Source organism: Ursus americanus, unplaced genomic scaffold (assembly GCF_024610735.1).
Source record: "Ursus americanus isolate L20-20 unplaced genomic scaffold, mUrsAme1.1.p SCAF_118, whole genome shotgun sequence".
Lineage (NCBI taxonomy): Eukaryota > Metazoa > Chordata > Mammalia > Carnivora > Ursidae > Ursus > Ursus americanus.
In genome coordinates, this window is record NW_028273700.1 from 22,953 (window position 1) to 50,319 (window position 27,367).

The 27,367-nt window shown below is 41.4% G+C and overlaps 1 protein-coding gene and 1 pseudogene across 2 annotated transcripts in view; both read right to left on the reverse strand.

Moving 5' to 3' along the window:
- Nucleotides 1-659: 659 nt before the first annotated feature.
- On the reverse strand, nt 660-6,912 carry LOC123792854 (histo-blood group ABO system transferase-like; annotated as a pseudogene).
- Nucleotides 6,913-17,282: 10,370 nt separating this feature from the next.
- The window catches only part of VAMP7 (vesicle associated membrane protein 7), a 61,925-nt gene continuing 51,840 nt past the window's right edge, over nt 17,283-27,367 (reverse strand). For both annotated transcript variants that reach the window (XM_045798322.2, XM_045798311.2), the window contains 3 exons: nt 26,245-26,312; nt 23,219-23,311; nt 17,283-19,150 (listed from right to left, as the gene is read on the reverse strand). In XM_045798322.2, the coding sequence (XP_045654278.1) occupies nt 19,082-19,150; nt 23,219-23,311; nt 26,245-26,312 (230 nt within the window). In that variant the 3' untranslated portion in view covers nt 17,283-19,081. The remainder of the gene's footprint in view (nt 19,151-23,218; nt 23,312-26,244; nt 26,313-27,367) is intronic.

Consider the following 27,367-nt stretch of genomic DNA (forward strand, 5'->3'; position numbering starts at 1 on the left):
CTGGCGGTCAGGGGACTGCGGGTCTGAGAGGTGGCTCGGCGCACCCCTGACCCTGAAGGCCCATGGCTGCCGCGAGGTGCAGGGACTGCAAGGAAGACCCAGCCAGGGCCCGTTCTGGCTCCAAGGCTGCTGCAGGGCCGCTCCCAGCCCACCAGGCGGTGTCTGTTTAGAACCAGGGAGAAAACCTTTTCCCTCAATTGTTCTTTTTAAAGATGGTTGCTCAGTATTGTCACAGAAAAACATTCAACATAAAACTGGAGCCGTTCGCAGCTGCAAATGACCCAGACGTTATCAAAATGCACCAACCCCAGGAAGAGGACCTTGTGCCCGCAGGCAGGCCTCCTGGGCTGCTTGGGGGCCCTGGACATGCCCAAGTGGGCAGTGTTAGACACCACAGTCGAGGAGACAGAAGAAGGAAACTGCTCTGATGGCTCCGCTCAGGGCAGCACCCCCTGACCGAGATGGGGAGAGCCCCTCATGCGTTCTGGATGTCCTGCTGATTCTTGGGTGTGGCCCGAATCTCAGCTTCTTCAATGATGGTGGTGGGGAGGCGGGGTGTGTGGGGGCAGCGCGGGCAGCCCAGCAGCTGTGGGTCCCATAGGTCCTCCGGGGACCAGCCCAGCAGCCGTGGGTCCCACAGGTCCTCGGGGGACAGTCCCTCATGCATTCCGGGTGTCCTGGTGATTCTTGGGCATGGCCCAAATCTCAGCTTCTTCATGACCTGGGGGGTGGGGGGGCCAGCCCAGCAGCTGCGGGTCCCACAGGTCCTCCGGGGACCAGCCCAGCAGCCGTGGGTCCCACAGGTCCTCCGGGGACCAGCCCAGCAGCCGCGAGTCCCACAGGTCCTCCCGGGCCAGCCCAGCAGCCGTGGGTCCCACAGGTCCTCCGGGGACCAGCCCAGCAGCCGCGGGTCCCACAGGTCCTCCGGAGACCAGCCCAGCAGCCGCGGGTCCCACAGGTCCTCCCAAGCAGCACCTTAATGGGCTTGTGGTCCAGCAGGTACCTGTTCAGGTGGCTCTCACTACACCACACGGCCTCGATCCCATTGGCCAGGTCAACCACCACTGCCTGGTGACAGGCCAAGGTCAGTTGGTGAACATCCGCCACTGACCGCCCCCCCCAAAAAAAGGCCCCCATGTAGTAAAAGTCACCCTGGTCCCTGGGGATGTGGGCCTGGGACTGCGGCCAGTGCTTGTAGCTGAAGTCCTCGCGTGCCGCCCAGTAGAACCAGGGTACAGGGTGCTGAAGAGGGGGGACAGGATCTCCACGCCCACATGGTCGCGGAACCTCATGTCCACATCCGCGCACACCAGGTCGTCCACCTCACGGAGGAAGCGCTGCTCACAGAAGCGGCTGGTCATCACCGTGCACTGCATGGACACATCCTGCCAGCGCGAGGCCCTGGGGATCTCAGGACCACCACCCTCCAGCCCTCCCTGAGGGGCACATGGGGCATGGCAGCCAACTGATCGATGAAGACCTAGTAGGTAATCCTGTGTCCACCATGAGGACCACCACCCTCTGGCCCTCCTGGAGGGGCACAGGGGCCCGGCTGGTTGGTGAAGATATAGTAGTTGACCCTGTGTCCACCATGAGGTCCACCACCCTCTGGCCTTCCCAGAGGGGAGCATGACATCCAGCAGCTGGCTGAGCAGTGAAGACCTAGTAGGTGACACTGTGTCTACCATGAGGACCACCACCCTCTGGCCTTCCCCGAAGGGCACAGGGGCCTGGCAGCTGGCTGGTCGGTGAAGACATAGTAGGTAACCCTGTGTCCCACCATAAAGTGCTTCTCTGCCATCTGCAGGAACAGCTCTAGGGACAAGGGACAGGGTGGGAGGAGGGTCACTGCCAGAGGCTGGCAGCAGGACCCCAAACCTGGGGGGCCGTGGACATGTGCACCTTCTTCGAGGGGGTAGACCCTGGGCTGCTTTAAGCAACAGCCACTTACCCGTCCTGTCCTGAGTGAGTCTGCTGGTGTGACCTCCCTACCTTCTGCTCCCAGACATGGGGGCCATCAGCACCCCATCATACAAAGGGGAGCCCGAGGCTTAGCAGGCTGGAAACCTCCCCCACAGTCAGCATGCTCGAGCCAGGAACACGCCCCCTGTGCTGAGCTTCTGGGCAAACCCTGCAGGTATCCTCCCCTGGCTGACCCCCTGCAGGTCCCGTCCCCACCTGCCAGAAGTAGAGCACTTTGGGGGCACAGCCCTCATTTCTATGCCCTACAGACTGGATAGAACCAGCAGAGCCGGCCACCTGCCCCACTTTGCTTTGAGTGGGCTGTTGCTGACCCCCACAGAGTGGTCTCCACCCTGTAGGGCCCTCTTTGAGGCTACTGGGCATCTTGCTGACAAGGTCCATCAGTAAACCACTGGTATTCCTAGGAGGAGTCACCCTCGAACTCCCCCAGATCAGGAATCAGGTCCAGCCCGTAGTCAGGGAAGGGGAAAGAGGACCTCTGGAAGAAAAGGGGGCTTGCTTTGGCCCCAGCCTTGAATCCAAGGCGGTAAGCTTCTGGTCTACACCTTCCCAGCCCCAAGAAGTTGTAAGTCTTGTCCAACCACCTCACATGGCTGGACCCCCTTTGAGGGGACTACCTGCTCCCCACTGTAGGGACAGTAGCTCCCCCATCATCAGGCAAGTGTGGTGAGCCCCTCTGAGACTGATTTTTTTGCCCAGGCATTAGGGCGACTTCCTTGTGCCTGCCCCATATCTGGCAGGTTAGTAAATCGCTCACACAGGGAAGGTGGGCACTACATTTAAATAGGGGACAAGCACACTCAACCAGCAGACATGAGTCAGGTCACTAGAGGGCTAATCCAGGTCCAGCCAATGGGGGAACAAGCCAGACATGAAGCAGGGGGAGAGAAGAGTGATCCTGGCAGAAGGCACAGTGCATGCAAAGGCTTCGAGTCAGGCCCGAGGCACATGTGGGAGGACCACACACCTGGGTGGACCACAGAGTGGAGAGAGGTAGGAGAGGTGAGGCTGGAGAGGATGGGCAGGAGGGGAGCAGACCACAGAGAGGCCCAAAGGTTATGTTCCAAAAAGATCACTCTGGTTACTGGAGGAGAATGGGCTCTGTGCAGCAGAGGACAGGGAGACCCTAACCCTAATCCTTAACCCTAACCCTCTAACCCCAACCCTTTTTCTTTGACTCTAACTTTAACCTTAACTCTTTACCCTTGAGTTTGTCCCTTACCTTGAAAATATATCTATCCCTATCCCTCTAGTCCGAATCTCTGGATAGTCCTTTCTGTAGCCCCAGACACTGCTCTTTAAACCACTAACACTAACCTCAATTAAATCATCACAAAATCACCAAAATACATTCCTGTATCTTTCATTTATTTTTTGTTTTTCTTTTTTTAACTAACATATAATGTATTATTTGTTTCAGGGGTACAGGTCTGTGATTCATCAGCCTTACACAATTCACAGCACTCCCCACAACACATACTCTCCCCAATGTCCATCACCCAGCCACCCCAATCTCCCACCCCCTCCACTCCAGCAACCCTCAGTTAAGAGTCTCTTATCCTTTGTTTCCCTCTCTGGTTTCATCTTGTTTCATTTTTTTCCTCTCTTCCCCTATGATACTCTGCCTTGTTTCTCAAATTCCACATATCAGTGAGATCATACAATAACTCTCTTTCTCTGACTGATTTATTTTGCTTAGCATAATACCCTCTAGTTCCATCCACGTCGTTGCAAATGGCAAGATTTCGTATTTTTTGACGGCTGCATAATATCATTCCTACATCTTTTATAAAACAGGTGTATGAAACCTCATCAGAATAATTGCCATATGAAACCAAGAGGACATAAATGTCTTGTGCACCATAAGTAAGTGTCTCTTAACCAAAACTTCGAAGGTTATTCAACATAGTGAATCCAAGCAATGTTATACGCTGCAATATTTTTTTCACATAAAAACTTGTGATTAATTGATGCAAAGAAGTTTCTAACCAAAATCCAATGTCAGTTCACGATTAAACACGCAAGAAAGTAGGAATAAAGGGTTATTTGTTCAATATACCTACAGCAAAGTCATGCTCAATCTTGAAGATTGACAACTCTACTCTGAAATCACGAACAAAGGCAGGATTCTGGCTTTCGCCTCTTGCTCAATAACATACTGAAAGTTCTACCAAGAAAAATGAGGCAAGAAAAGAAGCTTCCACATGTGAAAGGAAACCACAGAACTAGGTCTATTCAGAGACCAGAGATGATAACATCTTATATAGAAAGCTGCCTAAAGAATCAACAAAAAATGATTGCAGCTAGTCACCTAATTCAGCAAAGGTACAGGACAAAATACCAATACACAAAATCTCTCTTATTTGTATACACTAGCAATGAATCATCCGAAACGGAATTTAAGAAAACAATTTCATTTTTGGTAACATCAACATTGACAAAATACTGAGGAATAAATGTAATTAAAGTGTAAGTCTTGTACACTGAAAATTACAAAACACTGCTGATTAAAATGAAAGAAAACCTAAATAATTGTGAAGACACCCCCTGGTGAGGAAAAGCACACAATGCAATGTGCAGATTCAATGTGGTTCCAGGAAAATTCACAGAGGCCTCTGGAAGGAAACACATAAGCTAATCCTAAGACCATATGGAAAATCAGGGACCACAAGGTAGCCAAAACTATCTTGAAAAAGAAAATCAAAGATGGAAGCTCATACTTCCCAATTTCAAACCTTAATATAAAGCAACAGTAAATAAAACACTGTGATACTGTCATAAAGGTATGCATACAGATCAGTGGGATTTAATTGATAGTCCAGAAATAAACCCCTTCATCTATGGTCAATTGAATTTTGATAAGGGTGGCAACGTTACATTGAGGAAAGAATGGTCCTTTCAATGAAGGGTGCTAAACAATTGGCTATCCGTGTGCAGCGGAATGAAAGTGGACCCTTACCTCACACCACGTATAAACATTAACTCAAAATAAGTTAAAGGCTTAAATGTAAGAGGTAAAATTATAAACTCTAGAAGAAATAAATGGGGATAAATCATGACCTTGGATTTAGCAATGCTTTTAGATCTGACACCAAATCACAAGTGAGGAAAGAAAACAGAGAAATTTAATTTCCTCGAAATTAGAAAACTTTGTGCATCAAAAAGCCCACAGAATGGAAGAAAATATTGCAAATTATTTACCTGTGAAGAGTCCGTTGTCTAGAATATATAAATGTTTTTACAACTTCATCAACAAAGGACATCAAAATTTTAAAATGGACAGGGGACTTGGATAGACCCTTCTCCAAAGAAGACATAAAAATGATCAGTAACACATGAAAAGATGTTAAACACAATTAGTCATTATGAAATGCAGACTTAAACTACAGTGACATACCCTTTACACACAGTAGAATCAGTATAATCAAGAAAATGGAAAATAACAAATGTTGGTAAGCATGTTGAAAAACTGGAACATTGAACCCTGCTGTGGAAATGTACAGGGGTGCTGCAGCCTATGTGTAAAATAGTTTGCTTTTCCTCAAAAAGATAAAAATAGAATAGTCACACATTTCAACCGTCTACTCCTGGATGTATACCTCAAAGAAGCGAAGACAGTTGTTCAAAGAAAACCAACAACATGTACACTAATATTCATAGCACACTTTTCACAATAGCCAGAAGGTAGATGTAACCCAAGTGCCTGTCAACAGATGAATGGATATACAAAATGGGGTAGATCCATAAATGGCAACATTGTTCTGCCATATAAAAAATAAAGTAAAACAGTGCATTTGTGGAAAGCAATATGTCTCTTCAAAAAATTAACACAGAATTCCAGTTCAGCATATGTACCTAAAAGAATTGAAAGCAAAGACTTGAGCAGGTATTCATGTGTCCTTATTCAGAGCAGCATTTTTCACAACAGCCAAAAGGTGGAAGCAACCCAAGTGTCCATTAACAGATGAATGGATACACAAAATGTGGTATATACACCATGGAACACGACTCAAGCCTCAAAAATGAAGGGAGTTCTGACACAGGCTACAACATGGACTGAACCTGGAAGTCGTTATGCTGAGTGAAGTCAACCAGTCACAGAAGGGCAGATACTGAGTGACCCCACTTATATGAAGTACCTAGAGACAGAAAGTTGAATGTGGCTGCAGGGGCCGAGGGAAAGGGAAATGGGCAGTTATTGTTTAATGCATAGAGAGTATCCCTTGGGGAGAAGGAAAAAGTTCTGGACAATGATGTACAACTGTGTGAACTCAGCTAAGGCCACAGAACTGTGTACCTGAAATGTTTTAAGTGGTAAATGTTATTATGTTTAGTCACAGTGAAAAAAATAAAGGTCTGATGCATGTCACCACATGGATGGACACTGAAAACAGCCCCAGTGACAAGCCATCCAGAAAAGTCCACCCAGATTGGAATCAACTTGCTCTTTACATCCATTAAGGTTACCCAAATAAAGGAAAGTCTTGGAAGCAGTTTCAGGAAAAAAAAAAACTGGATCAGAATGGAAAAGGACATTTTAGACAGTGAGGCAGGTGGCAACAAGTGAAGTGGGCCTGTGGTCTGGGTTATAATGTGGAAACCAGGATGATTTCATTTGGGGTTATGTAGTGGTTCTGTAGGAGCAGGTCCCTGTTTTGAGTAAAATGCACTTAAGTATTCATGTGAAGTGGCAAATGTGGTAAAGAAACCATAGTTGGGGAGTCTGAGTGTTGAGATAAAGAGTATTTGTGCTGCTGTGACTTTACTGCACGTTTGAAATCTCTACAGACTAAATCACTTTTACAAATAACCATGTCAGCACCACTCAAGAGAAACAGATGACATCAAACTTCATGATGGAAGCCAAGCCTTACCCAGATCCAGTTCACCCACCATGAAGAGGCCACTTGCCCTTGTAGGAGGCCACATGTTAGTGAGAGACTCCTGGGAGGATTAAATAGGTAGCCCCCTGTCTCAGGGGCAGTAGAAGCCATGGGATTTGGAATTCTAATTTTCCACAATGCTCCACCAAAAATTGGTTAGAACTGTGAAAATGAATGGAAACCTCAGTCAAGTGGACTGGGGTTGCCAGAAGGGGAGGCTGGACAGGGGAGCCCACCACTCAGTGTCAACTACAGGAACAACTGTCAATTATAGAACCAACATTAGAACTCTCCACAGCAGAGACTCATCAGTTACAGGCCCCAAAGGGGAAGATGTAGGTTTCACCTCCTAAAAGAAATCCACCACCCCTGTGGTGAGACTCCTCCATCACCCTGAACCCCTGCTTCTCTCCAGGGGACTTTCCTCCAGAACAACCCTTCCAACTTCCTCCTCCTTCTCCAAGAAATAATGTTCCTCTCCTTCGTTTTTTGCTCTTGACTGTGATGTGGCGGTAGCTTGCTTGTCCCAGATTGCAATTCTCTGCTATTCCCAAGTAAACCCATTTTCCTGGCAAAATAACTGGCAGTTTTAGTTTAGGGTTTAACAGAACTAATAAATTCAATAAACTTGCCAGGAACAAAATCAATATACAAACATCAGTTGCATTTCTATGTGCTCATAACAAACCACCAGAAAGAGAAATACCAGAAAGCAATCTCATTTACAAATGCATCAAAAAGAACAAAATACCCAGGAGCAAATTTAACCAAAGAGGTGACAGCCCGGTCCTCGTACACCCGTGAGACACCGCCGACAGACGTCGAGGGAGACGGACAGCCCTGCCCTCGGACACCAGGGAGACACCGACGACAGACGTCGAGGGCGGCACGCGGAGACGGGAAGACACTCTGCGCTCGGGGAAGAACCGACGCCGTGAGAACATCTGCTCTCCCCACAGCCGTCTGTCTGCAGAGCGCGCGCCGTCGCTACCGAACTTCCAGACACGGAACCGACAGCCCTGACCGGGTGTGGACGCGGGGAGGACCCTACGGGGCCGAGGCCCGGGGAGCACGAGCACCGGGCGGGCGGCTGGAGGCTTCCTGACTGCAGACTGCCTGCGGAGCCCCCGGAACCGGATCCGTGTGCGCGTAAACACGGACCCGCGGACCAGCCCAGCGGATCCAAGCCCAGAAGGGGAGACCCCACAGCCCCGCGCACAGCCCCGCCAGGGACCCCAAGTCACCGCACACGAAGCTACGGAAACCCTACCGTCTACACAGCGCGCCCTGCCTCCGCGGGGTCCTGTAAGCACGGACCCCTCGGCAGTCCCTGCCCAGGCGGCTTCTCCTCACCTTCTCCTCCCGCGGCGGGTTCTGAGGAGACCGGGGTCCTGGGGGTGTGGACGCGGCCCCACGTCCTCCAGAAACCCCCACAGAGGGTCCTGAGGTCAGGCTCAGGACGCACACGCCCCCTGCGCGTCCACTCTGGGCTCGGGCGCCCCCTGCAGGCCCTGGAGGCAGTGCAGGATGCGGTGCGCTCAATTCAGTGGAGGCATCTGTCCCCTCCCTGGGTCCAGCTGAATCCATTAAATTTTGGAAATCCAAACTGAAATAGAGCTCAATATCCCCTGACATCTCCAAAAATAGGAAAAACTAATTGGAAACTATATTAAATTAAATGAAATGCAGATATAAACTTTACAACTTATACCAAAATTCTTTCAAAATAGTAGATAAGTTTAAAAAGCGAAACTATCAAAATATCAAAAAGAAAACATAAAATCTCCATGACTTTGGGTTTGGTGAGGAGTTTTAACACACAACACCCAAAGTCAATACACAAAAAGAAAAAAATTGATAACATGAACTTCCTAAAATTAAAACTTTTACTCTGTGAAAGACCTTGCCCAGAAAACTAAAAGACAAGCCACACACTGGGAGAAAATCTTATAAAACACATATCTGATAAAGGATTTGTATTCAAAATATACAAAAAACTCTCAGAACTCTACAAAAAGGAAATAACCTAATCGATAACAGGTAAATATCTGAATAGCTGATTGGACAAAGAAGATGTACAGATAATAAATAAGCACACAAAATATGCTCAACATCCTCTATCATTAGGAAATTACAAATTTAAACAACAATGAGATAGTGCTGCACACCTATTAGAAATGCAAAACTACAAAAAAAACAAGAATACCAATTGCTGGAAGGTGAGAAATGACAGCAACTGTCCTTCACTCTGGGGGAATGCACGTGCAGCCACTTCAGAAGACAGTTTGACAGTTCTTTTACAAAGTTAAATAAGTCTCACCTTTAGGATCCAACAATCGTGCTTCTGGTATTTAGAAAGCTGCTTTAAAAAGCTATTTCCAAATAAAAACTCGCGTGCAGTTATGCACAGCAGCTCTATATCTAGTGGTTAAAAACTGACAGAATCAGGATGTACTTCAGTAGATGAATCCATAAGCAAACTGGGGTGCATCCATGTGAAAGAAGCAGAATATGCCACCCCAAATATGCCTCTTTGGCGCAAGGATTATCTGGGGCTGATTAATTTTAAGAAACAGCAGACACAGGTGAAACTCTGAAAACTGAGCAGAGGTTGCCATTTGGTGAGTGAAATGTACACAGATAAAGGAAAACTCCGTTTGTAAGGGTGTCTTCCTCTCTGTACCGGGAACAGAAGAATGAGTAAATTTCAACACACTCTTACCAAAGGAGAAGGCACAGACTTGAATCTGAGTAACAGCCATGCCCTCCTTTGCTGTGCTTGGCCTGGTAATGTCTCTTAACTGGCCTTCCCACCACCCAAAATCTTTGTCTTTAGCTGAATATGGCATTTAGTGTGATGGCTGGGCCATTTCAGGGAGTTACTCTGTTTTCCTGGATATCTCCCATTTAAACTGGACATATGCACATTAAACTTCTGTTTTTCTCCTGTTTATTCAGCGATAAAAGGAATGAACCATCACCCCATACAATGACATGGATGAATCTTACATGTATTTTGATAAGTGAAAGAATCCAGTCTGAAAAGGCTACACACTATATGACACCATTTATAGGACATTCTAGAAAAGGCAAAATAACAGACATGATAACAGAGTCAAGGGATTGGGGATTTGAAGTACTCCATGATATTTTTTTTTAAGATTTTATTTATTTATTTGATGGAGAGAGAGGCAGCGAGAGAGGGAACACAAGCAGGGGGAGTGGGAGAGGGAGAAGCAGGCTTCCCACCGAGCGGGGAGCCCGATGCGGGGCTCGATCCCAGGACCCTGAGATCATGACCCGAGCCGAAGGCAGACACTTAAAGACTGAGCCACCCAGGCATCCCATATTCCATGATATTTTAATGATTTATACCTGCCACTATACATCTGTCAAAATCCAAACATTTTGACATCCCAAATTGTAATCATAATCTACTTAAATTATTTAGGATGTGGGAGTATCACAGGATGGTGTAGGGGCCAATAGCAGACCAAAGTGGCACATTGATCATTTTGAATAAAAGTTACTTAAGAGACAGCCTATGCAAGAAGGACACTCAGACTCCCACCTACAAGTCCCCCTGGAAGCAGGAAATAAATATCCCATGTGAAGATTTCCCTGTACTAGGAGGTGAAGAGACTTCCCTATCAACAGTGATGGGAAATTTAGAGCCAAGAAGACTGTATGAACAACAATTCTTACTTTTTTAGTAATGTACTACCCCAGCCTAAATTCTGCTTAGATTTCCTTACTAATTTAAACTCCCAAGGTTACATTTTCTTTGTCCTGTGAATTAATACTGCCCTACGTTGCCTAGAGTCCAGGGTCTTAAAAATTGTTGTTTCATATTTTTTTTTTCTTTTTAGGGGGTTATTTTAGAACAGAGGGTAAATACAGTCCTTGTTACTCCATCTTGCCCAGAAATGAAAGTCTGTAAAGGGCACTACTGAATTTAATGTTCTCTCTCTGTGCATGAGACCTTCAAAAGTTTTATGTTCCAAAATTGGAACGGGAACAAAAAAGGTAAATCAGGGAATCAGCCTGTGCATATGAATTTTCTCATATAGAGAAGTATTGTCATGGTTTTTCTTCTCTTTGGAAAAGAGAAGTCACGTCACAACATATTTCAGATTTAGATAATGTTTTGGTTTAATATGCAGCATGAATCCCAAATAATTGCGTACAATGTACCCTGACCAAAAGAATGTGTTAACTTACCTAAGTGGTCTTTCCCCATGAAGTAAAGCAGTTGAATTGATCTTATGAATGAATCTAGGAAGAAATTGGCTGTGCTGGACTGGAATCACTGCTCTTGCCAGAAGCTGGGAATTTTATAGAAACTTCTTTACTTGTAGGATTACGTTTTGCCAGTGAAATGAACTCATGTGAGACTTGGAAAGCAGAAAGGAAGTGGAAGCCAACACTCTCTGGTTGGGGCAGTCAGACACAAAGATGCTAAAGTGCCTAGTGTGCCCCAGCTTTTTCTCAATCTCTTCCACTCCACATCCACCACATCCTCTTGTCTGCTGATTGTGCTGACCAACTGAGACTGCAAGCCAGGTACTCCACAACCAGTCTACTGAAGCTGCGGCTTCCACAAATCTTGCCACATGACACTTCTACTTCGGCAAACAGACATGCAGGGATTCTCAGGTTTTCCAGCAAGCTCCAACCTGTCCAACCAGTGCCAATGCTTCAAGTAGAAAGGCTTAGGACTATTCCTCTGGTCCCCTGGCACCTCCCTTCCAGATCTTCCCTTTCTGGTTTGTCAGGCACTTGTGTAAGCTTAAATCATGTATTAAACCCCTTACTTCCATAATATTTGTCTTGATTATGTTTTCCTCAATGAATTAAAACTGACTCATAGATCAATCACCACCACCATCACCACCACTCCACTTCATTTATTATTCTTAAAATGATGGAGCAGTCAGCAATAGATCTGCTTCTACTGCAGAACACTGTAGAGAGTCTACTGCTGCTATTACTGTTACAGCCATTTCCTTCAAGATATTCTAGGAAGCAACCCAATTTCTGCATCTCTCCCAAGGCTAGGAAAGATAGGTACCAGCAGAGTAAAGCAAGGAGGAACCATTATCTGGTGTAAGCCATATCCATTCATTCTGAAGGAAAATATGGACAGTGACACCATTTGACCTTGCACCGAAGGTTTTGAAGTACAGAGAAATACTTAGCTTGTGCCACTTCATTCTGTGTTCATAACAACAAAATGAATAGCCATCTTTTTTTTCTGTGTCTGATTAGGGAAGGAGTACTTCAGCAGAAACCTGCAGGAGGCCTGGGGAGAAGTTAAACGGGATGTTTTGAGTTGCCTTAGCCTAAACAAAAAGAATTTTACATTCCTGACTTCAGTTACCCAGGCTCAAGTACCTAATTATTGTTTTGTTGTGGCCCAACTTTTTGTACATTTGATCTTTGCCCTGCTTTTTTCTTTTTTTCTGTTTAGCTAACCCTGTTTGTTATTAATGAATGATTGTCTCCCACCCTCTTATGCCTTCCTATGAGGCATTTCATTCGGAATCAGTCATTCAACTTTAGAAAGATTTTTCAGTGTGGTTTTGATTCAAACAATGAATCATGGAACACTACATCAAAAACTAATGATGTACTGTATGGTGACTAACATAACATAATAAAAAATCAAAAAAGAAAAAGAAAAAAAAAAAGAAAGAAAATGCTACCCTGCTGGCTCTGAAGGTGGCGGAAGAGCCATGAGCCAAGAATGCAGGCGGCCAAAAATTGAGACTAGAATTGGAAAGAAAAGATTCTTCCATGAGCCTCTGGAAGGAATTCAACCCTACAGACATGTCACTATTAGCAGTGTGAGACTCCTTTCAAGCTTCTGCTTCCAGAAGTATAAGAGTACGTATGTGTTTGTTTTAAACAACTAGTGTGGGGATATTTTACAGCAGCAGGAGGAATCTCATATGGACATAGTCAATACAATTATTGAGGATATTAAGTTTAATCTTTCCAATTCGTTCATAGCTTCCCTTGGATTAGGGCAATTTACACTTAAAGAATCCACATTAATAAGAAAAAGAAATTAAATCGATTTGGAGATATTCTGCCCCATCAGCTGGTACGGTGAATTCCTCATGGCTTAAATGTGCCGGTGGTCTGACTATGAGGCCTTTGAAGCTGTGACACTGGAAAGGAACTCAGGATCAAAATTAAGGTCTCTCATTTTAATTTACAGTTTTGTGTCTGTATCTGCATCCTTTTATTTCATGTTGATTCAACCACTCATTCTTTTCAGTGCTATCCCCTCCAACTCTCCCTCAAGTTTCCTTCAGCATAAAAGATGAAATCATTAAAAAAAGAAAGATTTTTCAGAATTATGTCAAAATGGATTACAACCCCTTGGGTTTTTTTCAGTTATGTCTCAACCATGGTCTAAGGATATAGTTGTGGATGCTGTGTGGCCATTTCAGTATCTTTCATTGGTTTCACTATGGTATACATACATATTTTTTTAACTTCTTCTGTGTCTGTTGGTTTTGAAGGAAGTATATACACCTGAGACAATGCTCTATACTGAAAGGGTCCAGATCACATTTCTCTATTTTTTTCTTTCAAGTTTTTATTTAAATTCTAGTTAAAATGTAGTGAAATATAGTTTTTAGAAGTAGAAATTAGTGATTCATCACTTACATATAACGCCCGGTGCTCATCACAACAAGTACCCTCCTTAATACCCACCTCCCCTCCATCAACTCTGTTTTCTATAGTTAAGAGTCCCTTATAGTTTGCCTCCCTCTCTTTTTTCCCCTTCTATGTTCATCTGTTTTGTTTCTTAAATTCCATATATGAGTGAAATCACATGGTATTTGTCTTTCTCTGACTTATTTCGCTTAGCATAATATACACTAGCTCCATCCACCAAGGTTTCATTCTTTCTGATAGCTGGGTAATATTCCATTGTGTGTGTGTGTGTGTGTGTATGTGTGTGTGTATATATATATATATATATATATATATATATATATATATATATATATATAAATCTCACATCTTCTTTATGCATCTTTATGCATGTATGTGTGTGTGTGTATATATATATATATATAAAATCTCACATCTTCTTTATGCATCCATCAGTCGATGGACACTTGGGCTCTTTCCATAATTTGGCTACAGTTTTGATAATGCCACTATAAACCAGGGTGCATATGTCCCTTTGAATCAGTATTTTTGTACCCTTTGGGTAACTACCTAGTACTGCAATTGCTGGGTCATAGGGCAGTTCTATTTTTAACTTTTTGAGGAACCTCCATACTGTTTTCCAGAGTGGCTGCACCAGTTTGCATTCCCACCAACAGTGTAGGAGGGTTCCCCTTTCTCCACATCCTCACCAACACCTGTTATGTCCTGTGTTGTTACTTTTAGCCACTCTGACTAGTATGAAGTGATATCTCATTGTAGTTTTGATTAATATTTCCCTGATGATGTGATGTTGAGCATCTTTTTATGTCTCTGTTGGTCATCTGTATATCTTCTTTGGAAAAATGTCTACTCATGTCTTCTGTCCATTTCTTAACCGGATTATTTGTTTTTTGGGTGTTGAGTTTGACAAGTTTTTTATAGATTTGGGATACTAACCCTTTATCAGATATGTCATTTGCAAATATCTTCTCCCATTATGTAGGCTGCCTTTTAGTTTTGTTGATTGCCATTACTTTCAGGAGCAGAAAACACAACAGGCATTCCTAACACACAAAGGAAGAGACCCAGACAAGATGCCAAGATGGCGGAATTCTTCCCAAAAGAAAGAACAAGAAGAGGTCACAGCCAGGGATCTAATCAAAACAGGTATAAGTAATATGCCTGAACCAGAATTTAAAACAATTATATGGATACTTGCTGGACTTGAGAAAAGACCACAGAGATAAAAGACCTAAAAACTAGTCAGGCATCCAGTCAGTCTTTGTTGTTTTTGATCCTTCTTTCCCAAAGAGTTCCCTTTAGTATTCCTTGGAAGGCTTGTTTAGTGGTCTGAACTCCTTTAGTTTTTGTTTGTCTGGCAAACTCTCTCTCCTATTCTAAATGACAGCCTTGTTGGATAAAGCATTCTTGGCTGCATTTTTTTCCCATTCAGCAGGTTGAATATATCATGCCACTCTCTTCTGGTCTGTCAAGTTTCTGTGGAAACATCTCCTGTTACTTTGTCTTCCCTTGTAGCTTAAGGATTTCTTTTCCCTTGCTGTTTTCAGGATTCTTTCCTTAGCTCTGTATTTTGCAAAGTTTACTATGATATGTCTTAGTGTTGGCCTGCTTTTGTTGATTTTGATGGGAGTTCTTTGTGCCTCCTGGATTTGGATGTCTATTTCCTTCCACAACTTAGGCAAGTTTTTTGCTATCATTTGCTCAAATAAACCTTCTGCCCCGTTTTCCCTCTCTTCTTCTGGGATTCTTATGATATGAATGTTATTATGCTTTATGGAGTCACTGAGTTCCCTAAGTCTACATTTATGATCCAATATTTGTCTTTCCCTCTTCTTTTTGGTTTCATTATTTTCCATAATTTTATCTTTTATATTACTTATTCATTACATCCAGTCAGTATTGCATCTTGGTCATAGCATTTTTTATTTCAGCCTGACTAGTTTTTAGGTGTTTTATCTCTGTGGTAAAGGTCTTCTATGCTTTTCTCAAGTCCAGCTAGTATCCATATAATTGTTGTTTTAAATTCTGGTTCAGGCATATTACTTATACCTGTTTTGATTAGATCCCTAGCTGTGACCTCTTCTTGTTCTTTCTTTTGGGAAGAATTCCGCCACCTTGGCATCTTGTCTGGGTCTCTTCTTTTGTGTGTTAGGAAAGCCTATTATGTTTCCTGCTCCTGAAAGTAATGGCTATATTAAGAAGAGGTCATATACTGTTCAAGGCCTGGTGCTTCAGGAAAGGTTTCTGGTTTACATTGTGTGCACTCTGCTGTTGTTTTGGCTGCTCTTTCACTCAGGTCAGTTCTCTGCAGAATCTCTCCTTGCCTGCAGTGGGGAATGTTTGGACCTTGTCCATTGTATAGCAAGTTTTAATTAGGTGTGTTTTGGTCTGCTTAAGAGGCTAGATCCTATTTTCCCTAGAGCTGAAGTTTTGTAGCATTCTATGGTCAGTAGACTTGGTGCATGTGGTGGTGGGGGTTGTGCTGGTCTTCTGGGGGAGGGGCCCACTGCTGCTCTCTCAGGGACACTTGCCCTCATAAAAAAGCACCTGCTGAGTGCAGGGGGCATAGGGCTTGGTGTAAGTGGCTTAAGCCTCCACTGTGAGTGCTGTGCTGCTCACTGAAGTCCATCTGTGCTGACAGGTGGGGGGTAAAAATGGCATAGCCTACTCTCTCAGCCCCAGACAGGGGAGTTCACGCCCATCGCTGTTCAGGAAGCCCTCATACAAGAGTTAACAATCTCCCCTCATGTGTCCCAGGCATCCCTCAGATCCCTGCCTTCACCCTGTGTCCAAAGTGTCTGCCCACCTGGCAGTACAGTGCTCCTGTTTTATCTCAGGTTCACCAGCTGGGTTTCAAACCCTAAATTTTAGGGACTTGGTGTGGCACAGACCTGTGCTGATCCTCTGGGTGAGATTCTCCCCACGCTGTGGCTGTGCCAGTTTTTCCCAGGGCAGTACCACAAATGTACAGGGGCTTGGAGTTTATGGTGAAGTGCAGCAAAATGCCAGCATCCAGGTTAGCAGCCCTCAGCAGGTGCCTCTACTCCTATGCTAATGAACGGGGCAGCTAATGGTGCCCGCCACCTCTTTTGTCCCCAGATAGGCCATGCCACCTCTCCCAAATGCACTTCCAAGAAGAGGAATGGTCTCTCCTGGTGTGACCCAGGGGATCCTCAGGCCACAATATCCACTCCAGCCTCTGCCCGCCTTCCCCACAGGAGCACTGCTAAGCCTGCCAGGCATGACCCCAGTGATGGCACAGACTTCTAAAACTTCACCCTTTGAGCTCTGCTGCTTATAAAAACTTGCAATAATCAGCCCCTCTTGCTTTCCCTGTCAATGGTTTTGGGGAAGTGTTTTTCTTATGCAATGCTCTGCGTACTGCTCTCTCTCCCCTCTACTCTCCCTGATCAGGGCTCCCTCCCCTCCACAGCACCTGCAATTCTTTTTCCCCCAAATCATGTCTCCACACCTTCTACCTCCCATGATGTGGCCTTTTTTCTCCCACTAGTTGTGCAGTCTGTTCTCTCAGTCCACAGATTGATTTCTTGGGTGTTCAGAATGATCTGATATTTATCTAGCTGTGTTCAAGGGATGAGGCAAGTATAAGGTCTCCCTCCTCCTACATCTTAACTCTTTCCCAGATCACACTTCTTATTGTATTTTTAGTAAACTATGGCAAAACGTCAGCAGAAGAAATCAGATTCCAGGAGGAAATTCTAAAGCTCATTACATTACTCTTAAATTTTATTAATGCCTTCAGTTTGTGCGTCATTTAAAACAAGATATGTGCTTTAAAAAGCATTCTTATACATAAATAGACCAATGAACAGTTAAGTAATTTATCCCTAAAACATGCACATCATTTTTATTCAGGTGTGTATAAGAAAGGGAAATAAGCTTTAAGTCTTTTTCTTTGGATTAAAGACATTTGGAAATTATTATTCAGGAATGCCAAATATTTTCCCAGAACAAATTTGTTTTCCAATAGGAAATGCTGATATAATTAAAAGGCATTAGTGTCGATAAAGAAGACCAAGAAACATTTGCGCCATGTGTGATCACCAAGAAGAGTTCCAGTGGGCCTAAGGTGTACGTCAAATAAATGAATCCGGTAGCATGAATCAAAAGGTTTAGATGGAAGAACAGGTAGCATGAGCCAGATTATGAGACACATATATATTCAAGGCACATGACTAGGATTACACAGGTGACTAGGTTTAATAGACTATGTTCTTTCATTTGGAAAATAGTCAAATGTAATATAATTTCCATTTACTGGCATTTATTGAAAAAGAATTGATTTAGGGCAGCAAATATCCTTTCAGATACACACCAAAAGTATGTAATAGTTAACAGATGCCAGTGTAGCCAAAGCAGTATGATTACACTCCAGTTTTCCCACACTGCAGTTAAATGGATGTTAAACTGTCTGGTATTATTTCTACGTATCATACTGTCTACTCTCAAGTTTCACAAAAGAATTCTTCAAAACTAGTCAGATTACAGAATTTATTAATCCTTAAAGGATACTGAAACTATTATTCAACAGAAGTCAAACCCAAACCCTAGAGTTGACTGTTGACTATATTCAGTTTGGGCTTTTCTCAGACTGGAAAAAATTTCCCACACGACCTCTCCCTCATACACCTAAAACACTAGTACATCCACTGTGGTTCTTATTTTTCTCTGGTGAGCCAGAAGAATTTGCCTCTCCACCTCCTCCACTATCCATTCTATTAACTATACAATTGCCCTAAATATCCACCAAAAAGAAAGAAGTATATAAAAAACCACAACCTTCAACAGTATTTAAACCATCATCTTTTCAAATCAACTGCAATGGGGAAAGAGAGGATATCATGCTCTGCAAGGTTTGTGAAAGGTCAAAACTTTCTTCCTGAAAGTGAATACTAGAAGGACAAGGTTAATTCGGTGTATTTCTAGTGGGCTAGCAAAATGTTCCCCATATGACTGACAGAAAATGTTTAAAACTTTACCTGCATAGGCTCCTAGAAACAAGCAGCACCAACAAATTAATTACGATTCTCCAAATAACGATTCTCCATTTAAATTGTTTTCAAGCACCTAAAACTCTTCAATAGCAAAAGACATTAAGATGAGATGTTAGCAATGCTATCTGTCTCTGGAATACTTTTGTGTGCACATACAAAGTTCATCCAAAGTCTTAGTAGACAGCTCACAAGACTTGTGGTTTCTACCTCGGTGATAGCTTTGTGCAATTATGAACAAAAATGTTTCTCTAAATAGATTACTCTAATTAACAAACTAAAGAAACAAAAGCCTTTTTAAGGCTACTGCTGCGATAAATGGTTAAATCTGAAGTGCATTGGAATAAACTGGACAAAGATAAATCTGGAAGCATACGAGATTCAAAAAAAAAAAAAGAAATAGAAGAGGGTTGAAGAGACTGGCAGACACCATCTGTCAGTATTCAAAGGCTTGAATCACATGGATTGCTTTTAACTCCTTGTTCTCTCATAACCTTGGTTAATGACAACTTTTTATTTCTTCACACAGCTTGGCCATGTAAATCCACCACAGAGAGGTGACACAATGATATAGATGAACACCTAGGGGGAGAAGGAAGGCAATTTTATTTTCTTGAATCTATCACAGGCTCATAAATAATATATAAAGCAAAGTAAAAACCTATTCACAGATACTGGTTCTGTTACAGTAGCAGTTCTGTAATAATACATCAATCAAGTATTTTCAAAGGCAGAAGTGGAGTTAAAGGGATTCTTTCTGATATAACTCTCACACATTTGAACTTCACTATACTTTCTTCATTGGGAGAGAAAGCAGTAGGGTTGTTTCTCTTCACTGGAAACAAGGCAGAATCAAGTTATATGAACAACTCTTATTGAGACATCATTAATTATCAAGATCACAAATTATCCTGATGTATGATTTTATTATGATTTTCCTGATGTATGATTTTATCATGAAGTATATTTTTAGGCTTTATATACATGTTACTTTTCATTATTAGGATAATTAGAATTATTTAAAAGTTTGAGTACAGATTCTGCATCTATATCACTTATGAGCAAGAATGTTGCTGTGGGGGCACCTGGGTAGCACAGCAGTTAAGCGTCTGCCTTCGGCTCAGGGCGTGATCCCGGCGTTATGGGATCGAGCCCCACATCAGGCTCCTCCGCTATGAGCCTGCTTCTTCCTCTCCCACTCCCCCTGCTTGTGTTCCCTCTCTCGCTGGCTGTCTCTCTCTCTGTCGAATAAATAAATAAAATCTTTAAAAAAAAAAAAGAATGTTGCTATGAACCTTTTGATGAATAATGATATGATAATTACAATTATCAAATCAAAAGAAAGCTGATGATACAAGTAACAGTAAAAACACTAGTCCTATTATAGATGGATAAACTTTTTAATTGTATTGTAATTCTGAAGTGTATATATATATATATATATATATATATATATATATATATATATGTATTTTCTTAAAATATTTTATTAACTTGAGAGAGAGAGAGAGAATGAGCACAAGCAGGGGGAGGGGCAAAGGCTGAGGGAGAAGCAGGCTCCCCATGGAGCAAGGAGCCTGATGCGGGAGTCGATCCCAGGATCCTGGGATCATGACCTGAGCTGAAAGCAGATGCTTAACCAACTGAGCCACCCAGGCACCCCTGAAGTATAATTTTAATAGTATATGCTTGTTCATATTACTAAATTCTAGAAAAATAGATTTATTTTAAACATTAGGCTCACTGCATTGATTTCGTCATTTGTCCTGCTTTAAATCACAACTTTTTTTGATATCTTTAAGTGGCTGATTTCATTACTCAATGCTAGGAAAAAAAACACATTTATGAATTCCATGCTTGCTCCCAAAAGTCAGCAGAGTGTTTTTGCCTTACTTCCTTACAAATGTGAGGGAGGGGGGTGGTTTACAGCAAACTCTGGTTCTTAATGAATAAACTACTTACAGGTACACACACACACACACACACACACACACACACACACACACACAGATATTCCAATCTGACATGAAGTTGACTATTTGCCACCGCTGAAATATAAGGATTTTTAAAGCTGAAGTACAATATATTAGGCGAGAACAGCTTTTGGGAAAGATTGATATTGCATTAAGAGCAGTGCTATGCATGTAATAAGTAATCGATAAATACAATCTGAATTTAAGAATAATCCAGCTTTATAAATCAACCTAAATTCACAGACCCAAGTAGAAGGAAGAAGCTAAGCTGAGGAGCCTAGAATGTGCGACCTGAGTATCCTGAGCAAGGAGACATTCCAGGCTATGGCACAATTTCCAGTATAACATCAACAGATCGATGGCTGCTCTTCTCTGTTAGGTAAATGCAGCTATCTAAGGTGGAGGTCTTTCAACAGGGGTCAAGGAAAAGTGGAGCTGAGTCAGAGGTATCTGCTCAGAGTTAACTTTGGGCTTCTGCAAATGGCAAGAGGATGGGGAGAAAGGTTGCTTCACCCAGCCACAAACTACCCCCAAAGTAAAGAAAGCATCTCCCTCCCATCCTCCTTAGAGCAGTAGCTCTTAAACTTTTGGTTCAGGACTTCTTAAAAATTCCTGAGGACTCCAAATTGCTCTTACATGGGGGGATTATAACTATCAACACTTACCATATTAGAAATAAAGCTTTTAAAATACCTATATAATGCATTTAAAAAGAAAAATAATAAATCATTAGAGATAAACATAACTATATTTCTCCAAGATCAGTTTTATGTGTCTTCTTGGCTAGCTATAGTACACAGTTACCCAATTAAACACTAACCTAGGTGTTAACTGTATTTTGTAGATGTGATTAAAGCCCATAAATCAGCTGCCTTCAAGTAAAGCAGATTATGCTACATAATCTAAATTAGCCTGATTCAATCAGTTAGAAGCCCTTAAGGGCAGAGCTGAGGTTTCCTTGATGAAGAAGAAATTATGTCTGTAAATTACAGCTTTGCTCCTGCCCCAGAGGTCCAGATTGCCCTTCCTGGCAGCCTGACCTGAGGATTTTGAACTTGCCAAGCCAGCTCCCACCATCGCATAAGCTAATATCCTGTGATGTATCCTTAATATATATCCAGAGAAATTCAAAGAGAAGGTACATCTGTTAACAAGGACAATTCCATGAAAAAAAGGTTAAACTAAGAATAATAAGAGTTCTTAGAAATTTAAAGCATAGCTATGAAAAATAAATACATAGGATCAACAGAGCTGAAAAGAAAATTAACTTGTAGGCAAGAGTGAGCTGGTAATTCTCTCAAATGTAATGCAAAAAAAGGAGTTAAAGCGTATTAAAAAGGTTACCAGAAATTCAGGATAGTTCAAAGAGGCCCAATATCTGTTTACATAGGGGTTACAAAAGGCAAACAGCATATAGACTGATTTGTATTTATAAACAGGAAAACTACTAAATAAACATTAGGAAACTGAACTCAGGATGCATTAAAAGAATACTACATAATGGCCACTCAGTATTTATCCCAGAAATGAAAGGATAGTTTAAGCACAATTATTAATGTAATTCTATATATTACTATTAAATGTAGTCATATTATCAACTCATTGGGAAGAGAAATATCATTTCCCAAAATTAAATCCCTATTCCTGACTAAAACTTTAGGCAATCTAGAAACAAAAATAAAGTTCTTTAACTTGACAATAAAAATCTAACAAGAATTCATAATACATATCACTCTTTTTTAAAAAGATTTTATTTATTTACTTGAAAGAGAGAAAACAAGTGGGGGGAGGAGAGAGGGAGAAGCAGGCGCCTCACTGAGCAGGGACCTCCATGTGAGACAGGCCCCAAATGAACTGACTGAACCACCCAGGCACCCTTACATATCACTCTTATAAATGAAATATTAGAAGCATTCCGCTTAAAACCAGGAACTAAGTAAAGATGCCCACTGGCACCATAATTATTCAACATTGCTAGTAATTGCAAATTATATATACATATACATACCTATATATAATTATGTAGAATTATATATAACCATGTGTATATAAATTTGATAATGTTGAAATTATTTACAGATGGTATCATAATTTACCTATAGACTGAGTCAGCAAATTAGAGCCCATGGCTTGTGAGCTAAAAATGGTTTTTATATTTTTAAAGGTTTAAAAGAAAAAGGATACGTGACAGAGACTATATGCAGCCTGAAAAGTGTAAAATATTTATTATCTGGCACTTTACAGAACGTTTACTGACTCCTGACAGAAGAAATCAGAATACAGAAGAATAAACTGACAAACTATTACAACTAATAAGAGTTATGCAAAGTTGCCAGACACAAAGACAGATCAATTAGAAAAGAGAAAACAGAAATAAAGAAATGGAGCATGCAATCACCTAGAAAATAGAAATATAATTAGAAAATATGGAATCAATTACAAAAGGTAATTTTAAAAGCATCTCATTTCAATAGTAACAAAAACATTAAATACCCAGGAATATTTGGAATGCTTTGCCTGACTCCTTACATATAAACATTCTCAATAGGAAGATGGGGTTTAAGTACAATATTTTGGAGTGATTTCACAGGACAGCTAATTATTGAGAAAGAATTCCAGCATCCAGTTTCCTAAAGATTGAAAAATAAAATAACACACTAAAATGACAAAAACTTACAATTGATACGATGATGATGATGATAGTGAGTTTGAGATTCTTCATACACATGGCTCGTGCAAGATTTCTGCTGGTTGTTTTGAAGGTGACAGACTAGAAAAAAAAAACATGAATTATTTGATCCCTGGCACTGACTACATGACCGATTTGTAGTAATAACCTGTAAAACTTTTACTTTCATTAATCATGTTGAATCATGAATTCATTACTCTGTTCACAGGTAGAGACTAGCCATTCATAATCACTAGTTCTCAGAAGTAGGACTTGGTCAGGTGTATGGGCAGCAGTACGAGCCCACTGGAAAATCTTCTCCCCTTTTTCTTGTCCACTGAAATAATGCACATGGTGTCAAGAATCAGAAGACAATTATCATATGGTTTCACCCATTTATAGAACATAAGAAATAGCAGGAAGATCGGTAAGAGAAGGAAGGGAAGAATGAAGGGGGGTAAACAGAAGGGGGAATGAACCATGAGAGACTATGGACTCTGGGAAACAAACTGAGGGCTTCAGAGGAGAGGCGGGTGGGGGATTGGGATAGGCCACTGATGGGTATTAAGGAGGGCATATATTGCATGGTGCACTGGGTGTTATACGCAAATAATGAATCATGGAACATTACATCAAAAACTAAGGATGTACTGTATGTTGACTAACATAACATAATAAAAAAATTATTATAAAAAAAATAAAAAGAATAAAAAAAAAGAAGTGGCTCTTCCTGATAGTGTGAAAGCCTCTTCCTCTTTATGCTTTCAGGAAGAAATGTTCCCTCTAAGCCAGTTGGCTGCAAACACATTTGCCTGTTCTGTCCAATATAATCCTGGGATTTTTGAGCCATAAAAATCTGTTCAATTTCCATAAAAAGATATGTATTTACTTGTATGAGGCCAAAAACCCAAGGAACTTTTCTCCTTCAGTTATCCATTTTCTTTTGCAACACTGACTTCTTAGTATCTACTGAACCATTCCCACCAGACACAAAGAGTTTAAAGCAACCAAACAAGAAAATTCCCTAATAGCCCAGCAATTCCCCTCCTCGGTATATATCCAACAGAGCTGTATGCCCAAGTTCACCGAAAGTGGAATAACCAGTTCAGTTGTACATATATTTCATATATTCAAGAAGGTAGAGGAAAATATGCACATGTAAAGGAGACATGTGGAAGATATAAAAAACAGCCAAATCAAACTTGTAGAGACGAAGAATATATGAGGTGGGAATAACAGCGGATTACAAACCACAAAAGAAAACTAACAGAAGCTATCCTAAATGAAACACAGAAAGAAAAAAAACTGAAAAAAAAAAAAGAACAGATTAATGGGACAAAATAGAGAATCCAGAATTAGAATGGATTCTCAACAGGGGAGCATGGATAAACAAATTGTGGCAGGTAGACTTATACAACTGAGTAGTACAAAACAATAAATTATTACCATATCTGAACAACTTGAATGAATCTCATAGACATAATAGTGAAAGAGGCCACAGAGAAGCTAGTATATAACATATGAATCCATTTTTATACATTTAAGAACAAACAAAACATCATCTAGGAAAATATAAGTCATAAAATGGTTACCTCTGTTGGGGATTATTAACAGGAAGGAGCATGAGGCAGCTTTCTGCAGTATTGGAAATGTTTTTTTTTTTTTATCTTGACTGAAGTGGCGGTTACATGCATATAGACATGTGTAAAAAATAACTAAATGGTTCACTTGCTGCACTTTATTCTATATATGTTATTCCTCCATAAAGAGAGACATCTGTTAATTAATACCTTTTGTTATTCTGGGTCACATAGTCAACAAAATTAAAGACTTATTTGGAAATTACAGGCTATACTAGCACTGGCCAAATATAGACTATTCTAGCTAAATAGAGTAATCTTCATGGATTAAGAATTTGATATGCAGATCTGGGATCAGATACTTCTTTGCCCCATAGCAATGGGTTACAAAGTGAGCCATTATAGAAGCCTGGTATTTTGACTTGCTATATGGTACTACCCTTCCTCCAACTACCATGTGCTTTGACTTAAAACTATTATCCTCCTAAGAACTACTGTTAAGAGATGTCCCTCTAAAGCTAACAATAACAATAAACACTGAAATATCTCTTACTATGCACAAGACACTGTGTTAGGCACTTTCCGTGCATTATCTGATTTAAAGAGGTACCGCTCCATTTTACAGACAATGATGCCTGAGGCAAAGACAGTTTAAGTAACTTGTCTAAGGTTGCATAACTACTAAGTGGCAGAGAGGGGAATCAATCCCAGGCAGCCTGACTGTAGAGCCTGTGCTCCTAACCACTACAATCTAGCTGCCAGCAGGAATAAACATGATCACTCACTAATCCATTTCAAGGTGTAAACTACTCCGCATTTAAATTTGTAATTGTGTAGACCTAAAATTTAACTGATCTCTACCCTCCATCTATTCACTGTATATCTATCATCTTTCCTGAAAACCCCCATCCACTAACCAGATGGAAAATGCAAAGACACACAGAATTGTAGCATAAGGAGGTCCAAGGGACACAATGACTCTTTTAAGGCTCACTGGCCCTTCCCAATTTGACTCGTGCTTGATACAATGAAGGCTCAAGCTATCATGGTAAGCAAGAAAGTGACTGAATTGCCCAGTTTTCAGGATTCATATTGGATCACAACTGGCCTGCACATTTATTTGTTTCATGTTTCACAAAACGTACAGGAACAGAATGGTATATGCAACTGAACTAAACCATAAAGGCATCAATCTAAAGCTTTAAAAAACTATTTCTGTACATTGAGCATGTTTTCCAAACCAAAATTTCCTTAATGGTTTCTAATGGGTTGTGGCTTTTATTTTATGCCTCATTGTTACCCTTACCATCACAACATCATCACATAATGGAGTTAGAAAGGAAAAAAAAACCCCTGTAAATTATTAAATTTAACATATTTCCCTATTATGTTAGCCATCAACCAGTTTCTCTACTTTATTTAGATCCTGAAAATATTACTGTATCCCATACTTACCGAATCCACAAGATTTTCTGTTTTATCTATCAATAATTCCAATCTCTCTCCTCGCTGAGCTACCAGATCTGAAAATGTTGGAAAAAACAGAAAATATCATGTTTATATTACAAATCTATTTTTATCTTCAAGCCAAATCTGATTTTAATTATAGCTGGTATTCTTGACAACTCATATTTACTACAGAAGCACTTTTATCTTTAAGTAATAAAAGACTTCAGTAAAGCTGATCATCTAAAGTAGGGGTTGGCAGTTTTTTTTTCCGTAAAAGGCCAGATACTAAATATTTTAGGCTTCCTGGGCCAAATGGTCTCTGTCACAATTACTCAACTCTGTTAGACATAGACAATATGTAAATAAATGGGTGTGATGGCATTCCAATGAAACTTTATGCATATTTGATCCAAGGATTATAGTTTGCAAACCCTAAATTAAGGGTATGATCTGAGAGTTTTAAAAAATGGAGCCCTCAAAATGAGTGAGAGTTGGACACTTCCAGAATTATAGTGTGAGAAGTTCTACAGACCCTCTCTCCAACAAAATAACTATAACCTGAAAAATTATGAAAACAAAAGCCACAACTATTTAAAGTCTCTGAAAACTATGAATGTCCTAAGGGCATACAGCAAATGGAGAAACATATATAAGAAAATTATCTAACTCTTAGTAAGAACAGTGAGTCTATGGCATTTGAGGCATGACCTGCTCCATCCCTCAGCTGAGACAGAAGCTCTACTCCAGGCAGCTAAAGCCTGGAGGCTCTTTCCCTCTAGGTCCCAGTCAAAAGCTATGCTTTCTCCCCAGCAGGGAAAAGTCATTAACATTTCTCCTCCCATTCCATCCTAACTCTAGCTCCCTGACGCAGAAGCTCTATTCCCACAAGGCCTGCCTGATAGGTCTGAGGTTCCTTTCCTTCACCTAGCTCTACACATAGGGCAGAAGTTCTATTAGAAGCTCTATCAGATTACACTGGATCAACTTATGTCTGGGGGAACTGTTACCAAAAAATACAGCAATTAGCTTGCAGTTTGTGGAGGCTAACATCTGGGTGTGACACCAACAGAGGCAGACAAGCTAGAAGCTTGACAGGGAGATTAGGAGAAGAGATACTCAAAGACAGTTG